Source organism: Pollicipes pollicipes, unplaced genomic scaffold (assembly GCF_011947565.3).
Source record: "Pollicipes pollicipes isolate AB1234 unplaced genomic scaffold, Ppol_2.1 Scaffold_6686;HRSCAF=7923_pilon_pilon_pilon, whole genome shotgun sequence".
Taxonomy (NCBI): Eukaryota; Metazoa; Arthropoda; class Thecostraca; order Pollicipedomorpha; family Pollicipedidae; genus Pollicipes; species Pollicipes pollicipes.
In genome coordinates this window covers 31,445,902-31,463,308 of record NW_023596921.1, presented here as the reverse complement: position 1 = coordinate 31,463,308, position 17,407 = coordinate 31,445,902, and the positions used below count along the sequence as shown (strand labels likewise).

General features: G+C 56.6%; 1 protein-coding gene across 1 annotated transcript; it reads right to left on the bottom strand.

The window, feature by feature from the left end:
• Positions 1 to 425: 425 nt before the first annotated feature.
• On the bottom strand, positions 426 to 17,407 carry BicD (Microtubule-associated protein Bicaudal D). Its single transcript, XM_037231755.1, has 16 exons — positions 17,039 to 17,407; positions 16,071 to 16,211; positions 15,479 to 15,703; positions 15,018 to 15,155; positions 12,900 to 13,005; positions 12,440 to 12,606; positions 11,684 to 11,902; positions 11,164 to 11,292; positions 9,683 to 9,920; positions 9,125 to 9,264; positions 8,661 to 8,810; positions 7,905 to 8,112; positions 7,050 to 7,258; positions 6,097 to 6,119; positions 4,534 to 4,604; positions 426 to 481 (listed from the first exon to the last, which is right to left on the bottom strand). The coding sequence occupies exons 1-16, from the start codon at positions 17,243 to 17,245 to the stop codon at positions 426 to 428; spliced, it is 2,427 nt and encodes an 808-aa protein (XP_037087650.1). The 5' UTR covers positions 17,246 to 17,407.

The window sequence follows — 17,407 nt, the reverse complement described above, 5'->3', positions numbered from 1 at the left end:
GGGTGGCAAAAATACATTTCAGGGGCACGCTTAAGTCCAGATTGGGGTGAAATCCCATTCTCGTTGTATGGAGGTTACGCCTCTAAATATGGCGTCGTTTTTTATAGAAATTTATTCTGAATAGTTTGCATGGGTGTGGTCTCACCGGTCTCACAGAACCCGCTAAGCATAGCTTGCTGCGTGCACCCCAACACGCCAAAGTCGTGCCGTCGAGTCGACAGATAATTTACCTCTGCCCTCGCGCCAGACGGGAATGCGGAAGTTTTTACGTGCCGCACAGAGCTGCGACACGGCTGCCCCGTGCCCGGGTCGACCCTCGTTGGCCAGTTGCCAGCCGACCTCTCCATTTCGGTCGGGATCAAGCAGTGCGCCTACTCTGAGAATCGTATCCAGCGCCGCCTGATTACCAGCCCAGCATCTTTCCCCTAGACCATGGAGGCGGCCAGGTCATTCGCTAGCCAGATATCCACTTCAGCCTCAGCTGCCGGAAAGGCGTGAATCCAGGTAGATTTTCGGGGTCACACTCAATGTCCAAGAACGGGGTAGTGTCATGCTACCGCTGTAAAGCACTACCATCATTAAATGGGGCGTCGTCTGATCGATCGCAGGACCAGAAGTCAGCTCCAGCCTGGGCTCCCAGAAACCCGTAAGTGAAAGTCAAACTACGCGGTTAAGGTCTAGGTAAAAAAAAACAAACGAGTCAGGGTCACACTCAGGGTCCAAGAACGGGGTAGTGTCATGCTACCGCTGTAAAGCACTACCATCATTAAATGGAGGGTCGTCTGAAAACCAGTAATCAGTTCCAGCCTGGGCTCCCAGAAACCCGTAAGTGAAAGCCAAACTAGGCGGTGAAGGTCTAGGTAAAAAACGGGGCAGCACGGGCTTACCAAAAGGCCTATATGGGTGCCTAGTCATCTGAGTCATCTGAGAGGCCTATATGCGTGTCAGCCTAGTTATGAAAATGACGGCCTTCAAGGTCAGTCGTTGCGGTTAAAAATAAGTTATAAAAACTCAAAGTTTCAAGGTCAAAGGACGGAGCATCGCCGACCTGCTGCTGTATGGGACTGATGCGCTCGGGCAAGTGCCGTTTGAAGCCTAGGTATTCGTTGAAGCCTGGGCTCTGTAACGCGCTCGGATGGGGGGGGGGTCAAATTGACCCCCCAAAGGTTTTTTTCCGAACGGCGCGGCGTAGCCCCGCCTAATTTTGCATAGCTGTAGACAATTGAATAGCGGATCGCTTGACATCAAAAATTTAGATGGACCCTGTAAGATCGCTGATCCATGGCAGGTCAAAGTCAGGCCATGGTTTCAGCGAAGGCAATTTCTAGGGAATCTTTCAACCTAATCCAACAACGGAGTGTTTTCTTAAACAACACAACAGTTGAATGAGCAAAATTACGTTGACCTAAGGTCAGGTATGAAGGTCACACCAAGGTCAAAACCAACCTGTTTTATTGCTCTAGGGCTTGCTGTATGGGATAGTTTCTGGTGCTCATTTCGAGTTTATTGATAGCAGGAACCGCATTATGCATCTTCCATGGACTTCTTAGAGGTCAGAATAGGTCATTGACCTAAAATGACCTAGGTCAACACTTTGTTTTAGGAACATACTGCCTAGCGTAATCTTTGTCGCTTAGTCAAATGCAAAACTCAAAACAATCTTGTATGATTTTGGTCACCTTGACCTTCAAAAGGTCAAACAAGGTCACTGACCTTAAATGAGAATGTGGCCTTTTGCTTAGAAACGGCTATCTTCGTTCTGTGGGCACTTTGGAGACCAACCTGGAACTTGACCTTGTTTGACCGTTTGGACCCAAAGGTCATGACCTAGGAACCTGAAACTTCGACCTAAGTGAGTTCACGTACAGGTCCACACACCCTGTAAATTTGGTGTCTCTAGCTTTCTTAGTTCCCGGGATTTCAGGGGGGTCAATTTGACCCTCACACTAGCGAAGGTATCGAGCCGGCCACCCGGGCGCGTGTTAGAGCACGTGAATCAAGGTTGATTTGTAAATACCTGTTCAAGGTTAAAAGACAAGGTAGCGTCGCACTGTTGGATGTCATAAATTAAATAGGGTGTCAGCTGAGATATCTTCAATGTCGGCATTTATTCAAACATTACCCTTCAGTAGTTAGGCAACATAAGCCGTATGCCAGCTTAGCATGCCAACCTTTTTACGCATCATTTCGCACCTTCCATTACGGCACGTCAACTTTTTCACGTGTCATCATTTTTTAATTCCCAATTAGGGGTTCGCCATTTTGGCATTGCGCCATTCGTCCGTGCCGCCAGTCTGTGGTTCGGCATCGAACCGATTCGAATTTCTGAACACCGACGTTCTACATGACACCAATGTGGAGTTCACCCTAAAGCAGCTGGCAGAAAGGCGCTCGGCGAACCGCGAGTCGATTTTTCGCTCGGACACCAAATATCTAGCGCCGAAGCGGACGGCAGTTGCGATGAATACCCTCGCCGTTCAGGAGTGTTCTTGGTCTAGTCGGATCTCTGAATTACGCAATGTCTGTGTCCTGTACGCATGCAGGTGCTCATGCAGACGTGGTGGTTGTAAAATGTAAATACAGCGATGGAAACGGTCGTAAATGCAACAATGGAAATGGCTGTGAGTGCAGCAATTGGAAATGATGTGCAGCCGCTATCTATAGCTATTGCTGTCTGATTGATCAAACCATTTAGTTACCTGCATCCTAAAATAGCCATAATACTTAGCTGGAGACTGCATCTGACGTTCATTTAATACCAAACACGAAAGAATGAGTGCGTGTGATGTCCAACAGACGGGGCTTGGCACCAAACACCAGAATTGACGCAAGAATGGCCAGACGGATTGGTAAGGCGACGTAATCGATCCGTTTGGCCTGCGGTCTTCCTCGCGACCAGCGATATGCTTCACGGCCGCAAGCGTTTCGCCGAGCCCGAACCCATGTTTTTGTTTCTGAACGAGTGATAACGCGTGGATGGGTACATGGCGCGTAGATAGGGACCTGGACGCTGTGCGACTTGCGGGCGAGATACGACAGCTGTTGACAGGGGGGGGGGGGGGGGGGGGGGGGCGTTGTTTGCCGCGTCGACGCGCTGATGCCATACACACAGGTAAGTGTTGGAGGGCGCAACCAGCCGTTGAGTTATTTGGTTTAGAACGAGGTTGATACGGTGCAATCGGTTTTGATGCGGTGGAACGCGGGCAAAAGTCCATGTCAAATCTGCGCAGTAAGTGTGGAGAGTCGCATTACAAGTGGTTGTGGCGATGTGTGGCGGGGAAGCGTTGCTATGCAGTGATCCGCAGACAGCTTTTGTCACAGCTGCATGTCCGTCAGTCTGGTGTACTGCGCTATAGATGTAAGCAAGGCCCATAGGTAAGTTAATGCTCGGGTTGGGGTTATCAGGCCAACCACAGCAGAGCACGCCCGCACTGGCGGCGGTGGCGCGAGTGCTGAGCTGCCAGCGCGGCGCCTGGGGCCAGCTGCGACCGCCCCCAGCGACGCCACCGCAGGCCAGTCCCATGGTGCGCGGCCCCGCGACGTCAGGCCCCTCCGGGGCGTGCCGGACGAGCGGCGCTGACTCGCGCCGAGCCCTGTGTTACGGCGAGCGGCCAGGGACCTCAGACATGCGCAGCGAGTCGAGCGCCGCCCTGGGACCCAAGGCCTGAGTCGAGGTGTGCTTGACCTCACAGGAGCACGTCCCAATGCGTGTCAGTCGTGACTACTGGACAGAGCGTGGACGACTGGAGGTGGGGACGTCAGTACACAGGTCACACGGACCGGGCTGTCTCGCTGCCAAGGATTCGGGACACCAGTGGTACGAACCAGCTGCCAAGGCTACGGAAGTATCAGCGGCACGAACCAGCTGCCAGGGCAACGGGGTACCAGCGGTACGAACCAGCTGCTAGGGCTGCGGGGTACCAGCGGTACGAACCAGCTGCTAGGGCTACGGAGTATCAGCGGCACGAACCAGCTGCCAGGGCTACGGAGTATCAGCGGCACGAACCAGCTGCTAGGGCTGCGGGGTACCAGCGGTACGAACCAGCTGCCAAGGCTCCGGGGTACCAGCGGTACGAACCAGCTGCTAGGGCTGTGAGGTACCAGCGGCACGAACCAGCTGCCAAGGCTCCGGGGGACCAGCGGTACGAACCAGCCGCTAAGGCTCCGGGGTACCAGCGGTACGAAACAGCTGCAAGGGCCGTGGGGTACCGGCGGTACGAACCAGCCGCTAAGGCTCCGGGGTGCCAGCGGTACGAACCAGCTGCTAGGGCTGTGGGGTACCAGCGGTACGAACCAGCTGCCAAGGCTCCGGGGTACCAGCGGTACGAACCAGCTGCTAAGGCTGTGGGGTACCAGCGGTACGAACCAGCCGCTAAGGCTCCGGGGTACCAGCGGTACGAACCAGCTGCTAGGGCTGTGGGGTACCAGCGGTACGAACCAGCTGCTAAGGCTCCGGGGTACCAGCGGTACGAACCAGCTGCCAGGGCTGTGGGGTACCAGCGGTACGACCCAGCTGCTAGGGCTGTGGGGTACCAGCGGTACGACCCAGCTGGTTGGGCTCGGCGGCGGAGTGCCAGTCGCCTGCGTCGATGCCGAGCACAGAGCTGCGGCGTGCAATCACGAGGCCGCTGACACGGACGCGTGGGATGTATCCGGCAGCCCCGCTCCCGCGATGGCGTGCCGTCACGGTCCGTATCCTACGTCGTCGTGTGCAGCCGTCAGCGTACCGAGACGCCTCGCAGCCGCGTCGGGAGGCCAGACGGACACCAGTACGATTCGGCAACTTACGAATTTCCGGTCAGACCTAGCGGGACGCCTGAGCTGCAGAGAAGCCATGTTGCGACGATGTCGCTCAGAAGGCGGCCGTCCCAGCATTTCATGCGCTCCGTTCGAATAATTCCGGTGAACAATTCAACCCGCAAGACATCTGCTCCTGTAGATCGTGCATGCCTGTCTGGTCCCATGCTGAACGCTCATTGTTTTCCGATAGTTTATTAAAGCGCAGTTATACTAAACATGTCAGTTACCTGTTATATTGTCGGCGCAGGTCAGACTCGATTGTCGCATATTATGTAAACATATTCCGCATCTAAAAGGACAAAATATAAAACCGATCAGCTGCCTCGTGGGTGTTTCACGAGCGGTCCTCCATTCACACACCACCTCCAGACTAAAGCTACCGCGCACCAAGCTCAGAGGCATGCAATAAATACATCGGCCGCGACTGAGAACGCCGCGACACGCGGCTGGTCCACACCTCGGCCGGGGGAGGCTCGCTCGCCACCCCCACCCTGGGAGCGGGCACGAGCCAGCCGAGCCGAGCCAGCGGCGGGCGCGGCCGCCGCCGGGCCGGGCCGCACCTGGACGGTTTGGCACAAGCATGCCAGCGGCGCGGCCTGCCCGACTTTGTACAACAGACGCGGAGCGCGGGGGCGCCGAGGGTCGGCCCGCAACAACACGAGGACAGGCGCCCGCACCGACAGCAGCCAGGGAGGGGGACCGTAACGGGCAAGGGGAGGGTGGGGGCGTGACAGTCCAGCGGCGGCAGGGGAGCATGGCAACCGGAATATACACTGGCTCAGTCTGGCAACGTCCCTCGCGACCGGACAAATGCCCCATGGACGGCGTGCGGCGCAGTAACGGAAACGAACGCGCCGAACACACGGCAGCCGCCGGAAGCACCGCGTGGAATCAGAACGACGCTGCCGTAATACTTCACGATATTGCATCCACTTCAGACGAGAGATGGGAGCAGCCTCCTTTGGTATCCGCTTGATCTCGCGCTCACAGGACCCGTACGCGCAGCTGCATTCACGTTAAGTACGCTGCCGGCCGGAACACGCGGCACCGCGTCACAAACGGCGCGGCGCCGCGCTGAAATGTCGAAGCGAGTGAAGAACTACAGCGCCGCCGGCCGGCCGCAGCTTAAGACCGGGCGGCCCGCCGTCGACCGGACGGCGGGCACGGCCTGCAGGTGAACGGGGCTACATCTGGGTGCACGCGGGTCAGGTCTCCCGACGTCCGTAGCCGCCGCCGCCGGCTGAGAAGCGGCCACCGCGGGCCGCGCCACCCCGCGAGCGGCCGCGCTCGCCGCCGCCGAACCGGCGCCAGCTGCCGTCCTGCCGGCACGAGGGAGACAGTCACGCGGCGGCGCGGCACCGGCGGAGACGCAGTCGGAACAGCGACGGCACCACCGGCAGCGACGGAGAGATGTCATGACACGATGACACGATGACACGGCGCTGACACAACCGTGACACTGCCACTGCCACTGGCACCGTCACTGACAGAGATACAGTGCCACTGCGAGCCACGTCCAACATTAACACAGCCAGCCGCGGTGAAGCGGTGACTGACAGCGACGCGCAGGAGCTGGCACGGCGACTCACGACCGACGGCGACGGACAGAAACTGTGGCAGAGTGACACACCAGCGACGGTGTCACAGTGTCATAGCAAAGTGTGACTGAAGGGGATCGAAGGGCCGGCCGCCACACGCCGGGACACAGTGCCGGGTCAGCGCGCGGCTGACGCCGAGCCGGCGATGTGCCGACGGAGGCTGCCGGGGCGACGCGCACTCGAGCGAGCGGCCCGGTGACGCCGGCACGCGTGACCGGCACGGGTGTGACACTGGCCGCCGCGGACGTGGCACCATACGGATCGGCCGGCGAGGGACTGACAACAGCGATCGAAATGGATACGGTGATGCGGCGGCCGCGAAACAGTGTAACAAGGCGAGGCGGACGGCGAACGTGGACTTGACCCAAGTTCACAGAATTTGACAACAAACAAAAACAACAACAGCAACAACAGCCGCACCACGGTGAATGTAGCACGTCAACCAACTGCTAAAGCATAGTGCGTTGGGGATGAGAGGTGGGAGGGCGGGAGATCGACTCTTCAGAACACAACGACCCAATGTCAACTCCCGCCGAACATCTAGCGCGAAGCACACGACGCGCACCAGCGCGGCACACGACAGCAGACCAGCAGCCCGGCGCGTGACGTCACCCACACCTGACCTCACCCGGTGACCGCCCCGACACTGACCTGCGCGGCGGAGGAGCGCGCCGGCCGCCGCTCGCGGTCCAGCTCCAGGTCCTCCAGCTTCTGGGTGAGCGTCAGCTTCTGCTGGATGGCCATGCGCAGCAGCGAGTTGAGCGTCTTCTTCTCCTCCTCGCTGCTGGCCATCTGTCGCTGCAGCTCGTCCACCTGCGTGACGTACTCCTCGCAGCGAGCGGCGAACATGGCGCGCAGACCTGGCGGCGGCGGCGGCGCCAGCGGTGAGGCGGCTGCGCGGCGCACACCCGCCACACGGCGGCCCGCGAAAGGGACACGCAGCCTCGGTGACGGCGGCGGCACGGCCAACACCAGCCACACGGCGGCCCGTGAACGGGACACGCGGCCTTGGTGATGGCGGCGGCACGGCCAACACCCGCCACACGGCGGCCCGTGGACGGGACACGCAGCCTCGGTGGCGGCGGCGGCACGTCTGTACCACAGGCCGAGGAGCTCACACCTAGCCTCGTACGCCGCGACTTCGCAAGGGCCCGCCTCCGCCCTCGCGCTGACCCCACCCAGAGTATGATCGACGAGACAAACTTACCGTGAGGTTGGAGTGCACTGCATCACAGATAGATGTGGCAAATATCACCCCGCTTAAGAGCTGCACCATCATCCACAGCGCGAACGGCCTTACAGTGCCAAGGCATTTTTCAAAAAGTAAAGGACGAAGAATAACCAACGCACATGTGATGCACACCTCAGCACCGCACGTGGGGTAGCCATCACATCGTAAAGACAAAGACGTAGGCGTTCGGAAACCAAGCCATTGATAGGCCCGGCCCAGCGGCGCCTGATCCAGAGCAGGTCACCCAGATGCGTCAGCCCATCTGTCCGACTCACTGGAGAAGGTGGCCGCGTCCTCCTTGAGCAGGCGCAGCTCGTTGCGCAGCTTCATCATGGTCTTGCTGACAATAGTCTTCTCGTTGACGTACTTGGACTTGAGGTTGGCCAGCGCCACCTCGGCCGTCTGCTTGTTAGCCTTGAGCACGGTGCGCAGCGTGGCGATCTGCTCCCGCTTCGTGGACAGCAGGCTCTTCAGCTTGATCACCTGGCGCGCCGGGGGAGGTCAGAGGCGGGGAACACGGTCAAGCTACGCGGAGAAACCGGTTTCAATGTCCAGGATTGGAGGGGGACCTTACCAGCATTGTCATGCGACAGTGTTAGGACGCAGCTCGTCCAAAACAATTACGCCACTGCAAATAGAATAGCTATGGCAGGCTCTGAACCCCATAACTTATTCACGACTAGCCCACGTGTCCCAGATAATATCTCCACAGCTCCAACCACACACCTTACCTTCCACCCTGGTGGCGTAATAGGCGGACGGCAGCTCACAGTGTACGAGCAGATAACCATCCCCCGTAAGCGACACCTACCGTCTGAGTATGTCACCCCAGTAACGACGCAGTGGCCGTACCTACACATGGGGCCCCTGTCCGAACCCACCGCAGGATAGCAGCGGCGCTCCTGAACGAGGCTCCTGGCGTCGCGCCGCCCCGAAATGACTCCACCTGCGCCCACTCGGACGGTACGGAGACAGCAGGCGCGGCCGTCCCTGCTCCCGCCCCCTCCCCTCCCCGGCCGCCCGCAGCGCACCTGCTCCTGCAGCTCCTCCATCTGCAGCTGCTCGGTGTCGGCCTCGCCGTCGGTCTCGGCGCGCGGCCCGGCCGCCGACTGCTTGTTCAGGTCCATCACGTGCTCCACGGCGCGGCGCAGGTACTTGACCTGGTCCGTGATCGTCTCCATCTGGGCACGGCACGCGGACGGTGTCACGCGGGAGGGGCTGGACACGTGTAACGTCGTGTCGCGTCTCAGCTGGGTGGGAAGACGTGCGCTCTGACACTGAGGCGGGCGCGAAGGACCACGGCAATTCCGCCTGTCGCAGAGTCCAGGCAGCAGATCTGCTCCCTGCAATGCGACCGGTCGGCGCCAGACGGCCTGGACAAAACCAACCCACACAAAGCCATGAACCACTTCACTGGAGTCAATACAGGTGTCAGCGGCTTCTGCCAGTACCAGTCTATATCAAACTTCCGACCCCTCTCGCCCCCTCTGCTGACCTGCTTGGCGACCAGGGTCGGGTCGGCCGCCTCGCCCTCCTTCAGCGGTTTGGCCAGCTTCAGCGAGCTCATCAGCTGCTCGAACTTGGTGGGCGCGAACGAGCTGTTGGGTGACCCTTCGCGGCTGGGACTGCCCTCGCCTGCGCGAAACGCGGCGCACGTCAGGTACACCAGGCCGTCGGGGGCGCATCCACACCCAACATGAGCAGCACAAGACTGGAGCTAGGAAGCTTCTCCGTTAACGTGAAAACAGCGCACAGACACTGATTGGTACACCTCGCAGTCAGCCGCGACTCGGCGCCAGTCACCGAGCCGGGCCGCGAACGTGATGGTGGCGACCAGTCGACGACAGGGGCGCCGCGAACGAGACAGCGGTAATGTGCGCTGCTGGATACGGCAGTCACCAGTGACACAAAAACTTGATGTCATTATCTTCCCTTTCACGCCTCAGAACGGGGCCGCGCGTAGGCTGCCCGCCCCGGGGACCGACGTCGCCGAAGCAGAGACGGGACGACACTGCCCCGGTCTTCCCCACACAACCCCCGCATCGCCACGTACCCAGAGTTTTGACGTTCTGCATGTGCTCGAGCATGACGCGATGGGGCGTCTGGCCGTGCGCCAGGCAGACCTGGTGGTACAGCTGGGCCAGCTCCTCGCTGACGCCCAGCATGTCCTCCTGCGTGCTGGACAGCGTGCCCTGCGTCAGCGCCGTCAGCTGGCTGAGCACCGACAAGTCCGACTGCAGGTCGCCCACGTGCACCTCCGACTCGGAGAGGCGGCTGCGCAGCGACGTCACCTGCGGCGGTCACGGCCAGGTCAGTGACGTCACACGTCAGACTTGGCCCCGGACGAGCGACAACGCAGCGGTGTCCACGCCGGCAGTGGACACCACTGACACCGTTGCCAAGGACAGACCAGTGGCGTCGCTCAGTCACGCAGTCACAGAGTTTTTAAAGAAGACGCGGTGCACGTCACTGCGCTTGTTTAAAGGAGAGCTAGCCGATGCAGGGGGCAGACAGGGAGACATAGGCCAGAGTGTCGGCCGGGAGCTCGGTCCGCGCCTCCCGTGCGGAGGCCACTGTTGTTAACCGACTCAGCCAGTCCCGCCACCTACAGTGCACATAACCCCTCATCGACTCGGACTAGGCCGCGTGTGAATCACATTCTCAAGGAGTGCCTGTGTGACGTTGGGGCATACTAAAAACGGCGCGCATTCCACCTTCGCGTTGGGGGCCTCAGACACAACCCCAATTCAAGGCATCAGGAAATTTTCCTACCATTCCAGGTGGTTCGGTGCAATGCCATGAAAACATAGCGCTGCCCGAGCACGGCGAATCCACAAAACAGCCACGCCTTGCATACCTCGCTCCACCTCCAGCAGCCCTCCCCAGAGACACCACCAGCAGCCCTCCCCAGACAATCACCGTCAGCCCTCCCAGACACCACCAGCAGGAGGCCTCCCCAGACACCCACCGGCAGCCCTCCCCAGATAACCACCGGCAGCCCTCCCCAGATACCCACCACCAGCAGGCCTCCCCAGACAACCACGGCAGCCCTACCCAGATAACACGGCCAGCCTCCCCAGGATAACCACCGGCAGCCCTCCCCAGATTAACCACCGGCAGCCCTCCCCAGATAACCACCAGCAGGCCTCCCCAGACAACCACCGGCAGGCCCTCCCCAGATAACCACCGGCAGGCCTCCCAGACAACCACCGGCAGCCCTCCCCAGATTACCACCGGCAGCCCTCCCCAGACAACCACCGGCAGCCCTCCCCAGATAACCACCGGCAGCCCTCCCCAGATAACCACCGGCAGCCGCTCCGACCCGGGAAGCGGCCGTCGCAACCCTTCAGCGATCCAGTCCGCGGCAGGCTCCAGCACCAGTCGGCCAGCGCCGGGGCAGCCGTGCACACCGACGGCCACAAAACAGTAGTCGGGCTCGGCACACTCGTGGTAGGAATAGGTAACGAACGCATCCGGAGCCGGCACAGCCGAAGCCGACCGCCACGGGCCGCGGTGAGCGCCGGCCGTGCCCACCTCGTTGCGCAGGTTGACGACGGCCTCTGACGAGTTGGTCTCGGAGGCCTGCATGTGCTGGATGTCTGTCTGCAGCCGGCTGATCTCCAGCATGGCCAGCTGGTGCCGCTGCCGGTGCTTGTCCAGCACCTGGACGGCACAGGGGAGCGGGCGGCTGGCACTCCGGCACGACATGGCAGCACCGCGGCGCACCACAGGCGGCACCGGTCGACGACTGGTCATCCCCGGCAGGCCAGTTGAAGGTCTGCTGTTTGACCTCACATCCGTGAGTTACAGTGACACGATGTTCTCATCAGTTGCACATAATGAAATAGGTGGCAGCATTCATCGCCTGGCCACCGATCTAACAGCGCAAACCATGGGCATTTCCGACCACGAAGAGGATACACGACGAACTTCTCCCGTGTTGTGCGCCACCAATGTCGCCAGAGCGTGCTGCTTGACCAGCGTCTCTGTCCCGTCCCCACACCATGCCCGTGTCAGAGTCGCAGAGTCGGTCCAGCCGCGCCGGCCGCCGTACCTGCTCGACCTTGGCCAGCTCCGGCGACTGAGCGGCGGCGCCGACCGTCGGCGGCAGGCTGTCGCCCTCCTCCTCCTCGTGCAGGGCCATCAGCGCCTCCACGTGCGCCACCAGCTGGGCGGCCTGCGCCCGCTGCGACTCCAGCTCGGCGCGCGCCCGCTCCAGGCTTTCCTGGCTGTCGCGCAGACTGCGCGTAAGCTGGCCCTTCTCGGCGTCCGCCTGCGAGCAGAGGGGCACGGGTCAGCTGGCTCCCTCCGGCTCCGTCCGCGGCCAGGGGAGGATAGGAGGCACACGCGGAGGACGTGGCAGCCGCCAGCCGCCAGAACTGACCACACCGTCGTGGCCGTGGGTGTAGTCCATGCGCGCGATTGGTGTGAAAACAAAACTATGCCACAATGTCATTAACATCAGGGTTTGTAAATGAGTATCACGCAGCGCACAACGCACACAAACCGAAGGCACACAAAATGGACTATTTGGAATACTCTGGAACCCAACAGCCGTCCGTTTTATAAAATAATATGAAAATAGAGCACCTCAGCATCCTCAAGCCACTGTGGCAGTGGGCAGCTGGTAACAACAACAATGAAAGAATCGCTTCTGTTAACTTGATGCCTGAGAAGACCTACTGATCCCAAACATCAGAGGGACTGCAGCAGGTCCTGCAGCAGTCCACCCGTCGCCTCGGCCAGCTTCATCGGCATCACTGCCACCCTCCACTCAGATCACCAGCACGCTCGCCGGCGGCCTGCTCACCTGCTCGATCTGCTTCTCCAGCTTGCGCAGCTCATTGAGGTGGATCTCGGAGAAGAGATCGCCGACGTGGCCGCTCTTCTGCTTGTCGGACGAGTCCATGATGTCGGCCTCGAGACGCTTCAGCGTCGGCTGGTCGTCCTCGCCCTCGCTCTCCGTCTGAGCGTCACCTGCGGCAGGGAGGCGGCGCGGCGGCCTCCTCAGTGGCGGCCCCTCTGCCTGCGCCCGAGCGGGGAACCGAGTGCGACTCTAATGCAAACGGTAACCGTTGTATCGCATTCCGGGTCGCTATGTTAAACTGTGACTTTGTGGGCGCACTCTGAATCACTACTCGTCATATTCTGTAGATGAGAATGCATGGCAAACACTATAAACAAACGTAGAACACACAACGCCGTTTTTCTGCTATCCTATGTATCAATTTATGTAGCTGCTGTTGATCCATTAATGTTTGCACACATACCCATTCGGAGGGTGGAGAGCGCCAGGTTGCTGAGATTCAACATGGACTCCGAGTTGATCCGCTTGTCCAACTCCCGCTTTAGAGCGTATTTGGCCTCGCGCTCGCCCTGAGGGGGGGAACATCACCCTGAGCAGCCGCACAGGAGCACACCGCAGACAACGGGAACCACTCACACTGGGGAGAGAACATCACCCCGAACAGCCGCACAGAAGCACACCGCAGACACCGGGAACCACTCACACTGGGGAGAGAACATCACCCCGAACAGCCGCACAGGAGCACACCGCAGACACCGGGAACCGCTCACACTGGGGAGAGAACATCACCCCGAACAGCCACACCGAAGCACATCGCGGCGATCGGGCAACAGGTGCGCGTTTCGCAGGCACTGCCAATAAATAGCATAATTCCTCACATCTGTGCTAGCACACTTGCTACTGTGATAAGACACAAAGTACTGGCAAAAAGCGTGCGAGTTGCGTCAAAGACAAGTCCATGTTGAGGAACGTGATGATCATCGTGGCGCGCGCTTTCACGGTTGGCTGTTGGTACAGAACGGCACGATAGTTCCCGAGGTATAGCGGTCATATTAATACCCAGGAGCCATGACGCAATGGAAGTTCGAACCCGGCCCCCCTCACCACACTGACATAAGACAATATCGCACGCTTCTATGTAGCTGCTGTCGATCCACACAACTCTCCCAGGCGGAACCGAGTCCACCAATGACATTCTGACAATTTTTCGAATTACTTATTTTCATTTACTTTTTAATTTGCCGCCTCCGTGGTCTTGGGGAAAGATACTGGGCTGGGTACGAGTCCCAGAGTGGGCGCACTGTTTGACCCGACTGAAAAGGAAAGGCCAGCTGGCAACTGGCCAACAAGGTTCAACCCAGACCCGAGGCGGCCGTGTCGCAGCATTGTGCGGCACGTAAAACCCTCCGCATGCCTGTCTGGCGAAAGGGCGGAGGCAAAATTAGCTGTTGAGCTGACGGCACGCCTGGGGTGGTGGGTTTGGGGTACACGCAACAAGCTATGCTTAGCAGTACTCTGAATCCGAAATCACCCTTACAACCATTGGGAATAAATTTATAAAAAATAATTATCCTAGACAACTGATCAGTTCTTACTAGAGCATACATAATATAACCATAACCATGCGAGTTATTGGGTTAAGGGCCCACCAGCTGCAGTGGCTATTTGCGCCGCAGCCACACACGGCCAAGATAAACGAACAGCTTGAAAAGTGTCTTCTAGATTTGAAACTCGCCTCCTGCCTCTCAGTGTGGTCCTGCCCCCTCCCCCCCCCCCCCCACCCTGCCCAAATAATAGGGAAAGGTTGATGTGCATCATTTAATACTCCATATGGTTTTTGAGCCCATCCATTTGTGCAACACATTTAAGATGCCTTAAATGCGTGATATAATAAAATCAGTCTGACCAATCTTTTCCTCTCATGACTGTGCCAGTAAACTATACCAAACGGTTTGGCAAAAAGAGAGCTGAAGCTCCAGATATCTCCATGACCTCCAGAATTGAAAATGTGCGAGCATGCTCTGAGATCTCAGGAGGTGAAATCGCCCACACTTCTCACATAGAATAGGAGCATAATTTACATCACGAAAATAGGCCTAAACCATCCAACCTTACAGAGTAGCGCCAGCTATTCAAACTCCCGACGAGTTCTGACCTTAAACCCCAAATCTTCTCAGTGGTCACAAATATTTTAATCGATCCACACAATAATATTGTACCAAGAACCTGCAGATTCTCCACATCCAAACATCAGCTCCATCCCTGAAAATTTTATATTTCATGCTAAATCTCACATGATTTCTTTTACTTGTGTGTGTCTCATTCCTTAAAGCTGTGTGTCACAACACAGAGCATCAGTAAAGGAAGAGAAGAAAGTGGAAAAATTAAATAAATACACAACCCCTGAATTACTCCATCACAATTATTGAATCAGTAAAAACAGAAAAAAGCTTTGATTGGGCACGACATTAGCTTACAACGTAAAATTCCAAAACTTTGTTGCAACATCAGCACCATCGCAACTTCCACCTTAGGTAACTGAGACCTTCCTTTCTCTTCAGCCTGAAGTTCCCAGCCATACCTGCAATGCCTCCAGCGCTTCCTCCATCTGCTTCTCGGCGATCTGCTTGAGCGCTGTTTGCTCTTCCACCTGGCCGTTCAGCACCTCCACCTCCTCCTGAAGGCGGCGCGCCTCGTGCTTCGCCGACTCAAACTCCACCTGCAGGACAATGTGACGGTCGGCGATGCAGATAACTGATAATCTGAGAAACCCCCATTGTCATGCCCACCTTATTAGTCTTGAAGTGAGCAAAATAAGAGAAGATAGTCATAATGTCATGAAATCATGCCTACAAAAAGATCAAATTTGGAATGTAACATTTCACCTAGTTAATAGACCATAATTAATTATAAGAATTTTGTGTCATAACACATTTCCATCAAAAATGGCTACAACTCAACCATTCACTTGTACCCTACTTAGAGATCCCTTTCCCAAAGCATGCGCCTCCTTCACAACACTCTGCCAGCGCTGCTCCATACCTGTGAGGAGCGCAGAGCAGAGACCTGCTTCTGCAGTGTTATATTCTCCTCCTCGAGCTCTGAGTAGTCCTGCAGCAGGCGCGTCTCGCGGTACTTGAGGTCCTTGAGCTCGGAGCGCAAGTTGCGCCGCTCGAGGCTGGTGATGTCGCGGTCCTTGCCCAGCTCAGCCAGCTCGCGCTGCGCCGCGTCCTTCTCAGAGAGCAGGCGGGAGACCTCCTGACGCGCCTGGCCGGTGGTGAAAATGGGTGCATTGTGTGAGAGTAGGTCCTGATGTTCTTGCTTGGATGAGACAATGGTTATGGCTATTGTTTCCAACATGATTTACACAAATCTCCAACACTTCAAGCCATGTTGAGACCAACTGAAAAACTGGCCTGATATTGCAATGCTTGTATTGTGGTCCAATGATGCAAGAGGTAGTCTGAAGTGTCAAAAATGAAGGAAACTGCTTAAGCAAAGGAACTTCTATCTTCTTGGTGGTGTCCTTAGCATTAGGATGCAATGCACAAACACACTTACTGTAGTATTTACATGCAAATGACAACACACTAGTTTCACCACCAAGAGTTCACTTTGGGCCTACAGAACTAACATGTCGTGCATCCATTTCCAGCTCCAGTATCTGTGAGTTGAGTGACGTCTCTCGAGCATGAGACTCAGAGAGCATGCTCTCCTCCTGTTCGATGCCTGATCGGGTGGACTGTTCATGGCTGGTCTGGAACTTGGCCAGTGCCTGAAAGGAAGACAAATATTGATGTTTTGTTCTGAGGTATGGAAACACCATAGATCTAGAATAATGGCACAATGGGACAATCTTTCCTCCAGCAGCTAGGACACAGACAAGTTTATCTTATGGTAATAAGATACACAACTCCATTATTGAGATGCACAAAAATATACCATCTACATGTGTTAACTGCTATGCTCAGTATGTGTGATTATAGGCAACCAGCACTTCACAAAAAGGTGCATACCAGCAATGTTACAATTGTACATCTCAATGCAAGTGTGGAATTCTGTGGAGACTGCAACATAAAAACTGATGAAGAATGTTGGAAACAGCATAAGATTACCATGCCACTATATTTCATTAGAATGGTTGTAAGGGTGGAGCATGGCTAACATCATAAAATTGATGAAAATGCTAGAACAATCAGAGCATACAACACAAACAGAATGAATGGAACACAAATGTTAATAATACAATGAAAGGATGATGACTAGTTAACAGGTGAACACTTACCATAACTTCAGCATGCAACAGATACTGCAAGGCTCAAGTCTTAAATGATGACAGTGAATACCATAGCCATATTACAGAACAGATAAATTTAGATAAGAACTTGTATGCATAAGTTGAGAATGATAGCTTTGTGCATAACAAGATAGGCATATAATTCAAGTAAGGTGCATGCCTAAAGATACAATAAGACCTGCCAAAACTGTTATTCAAAACACAAATAAAAATCATCATTTCAATCAAATTTGATGCACCATAATCTTTAAGAAAGCAACTTTAGTCACAGGTGGTCACTGTCTGACAGCCTGGCCATGGCATACCTCACTAGTGATGTTGAGATCATGTTTGGAATTCTCATAAGCTGCCTCCAGTTCCTCACACCGTCTTGATAGTGCTTCTTTCTCTTCCAGCAGTGCAAGACCATACTGGGCCGATTGAATCTTGTCACTGCTGGCCTCATCTAGTTCTCGGGTCAGTCGCTCTATTTCAGCCTTCAGGGAAGGTACATCTTCTGCCATAGTCTCCATGGCACGCGATCAATGCTTAAAGAACTCTAAGCAGAATGCATTGCAGCTGCATTGGTTAACTATTGCCCAGCTGCGACCAACTACGCTGCGCCGCAGCACCACAGTTTCCCCACAATTTGCAAATGATCCCAGGGTACCAGGTGAGGTCACAAACCTCCAGAC

Bases quoted from the DNA above. Each gene is read 5' to 3' on its own strand.
- BicD (XM_037231755.1), bottom strand. From the start codon at position 17,245: ATGGAGACTATGGCAGAAGATGTACCTTCCCTGAAGGCTGAAATAGAG. The intron at 11,903-12,439 runs GTGAGCAGGCCG...CTCTGCTCGCAG, and splicing joins TGGAGAAGCAGATCGAGCAG to GCGGACGCCGAGAAGGGCCA. The intron at 482-4,533 runs GTACCCCACAGC...CCTTTCCGGCAG, and splicing joins CCAGCTGGGTCGTACCGCTG to CTGAGGCTGAAGTGGATATC.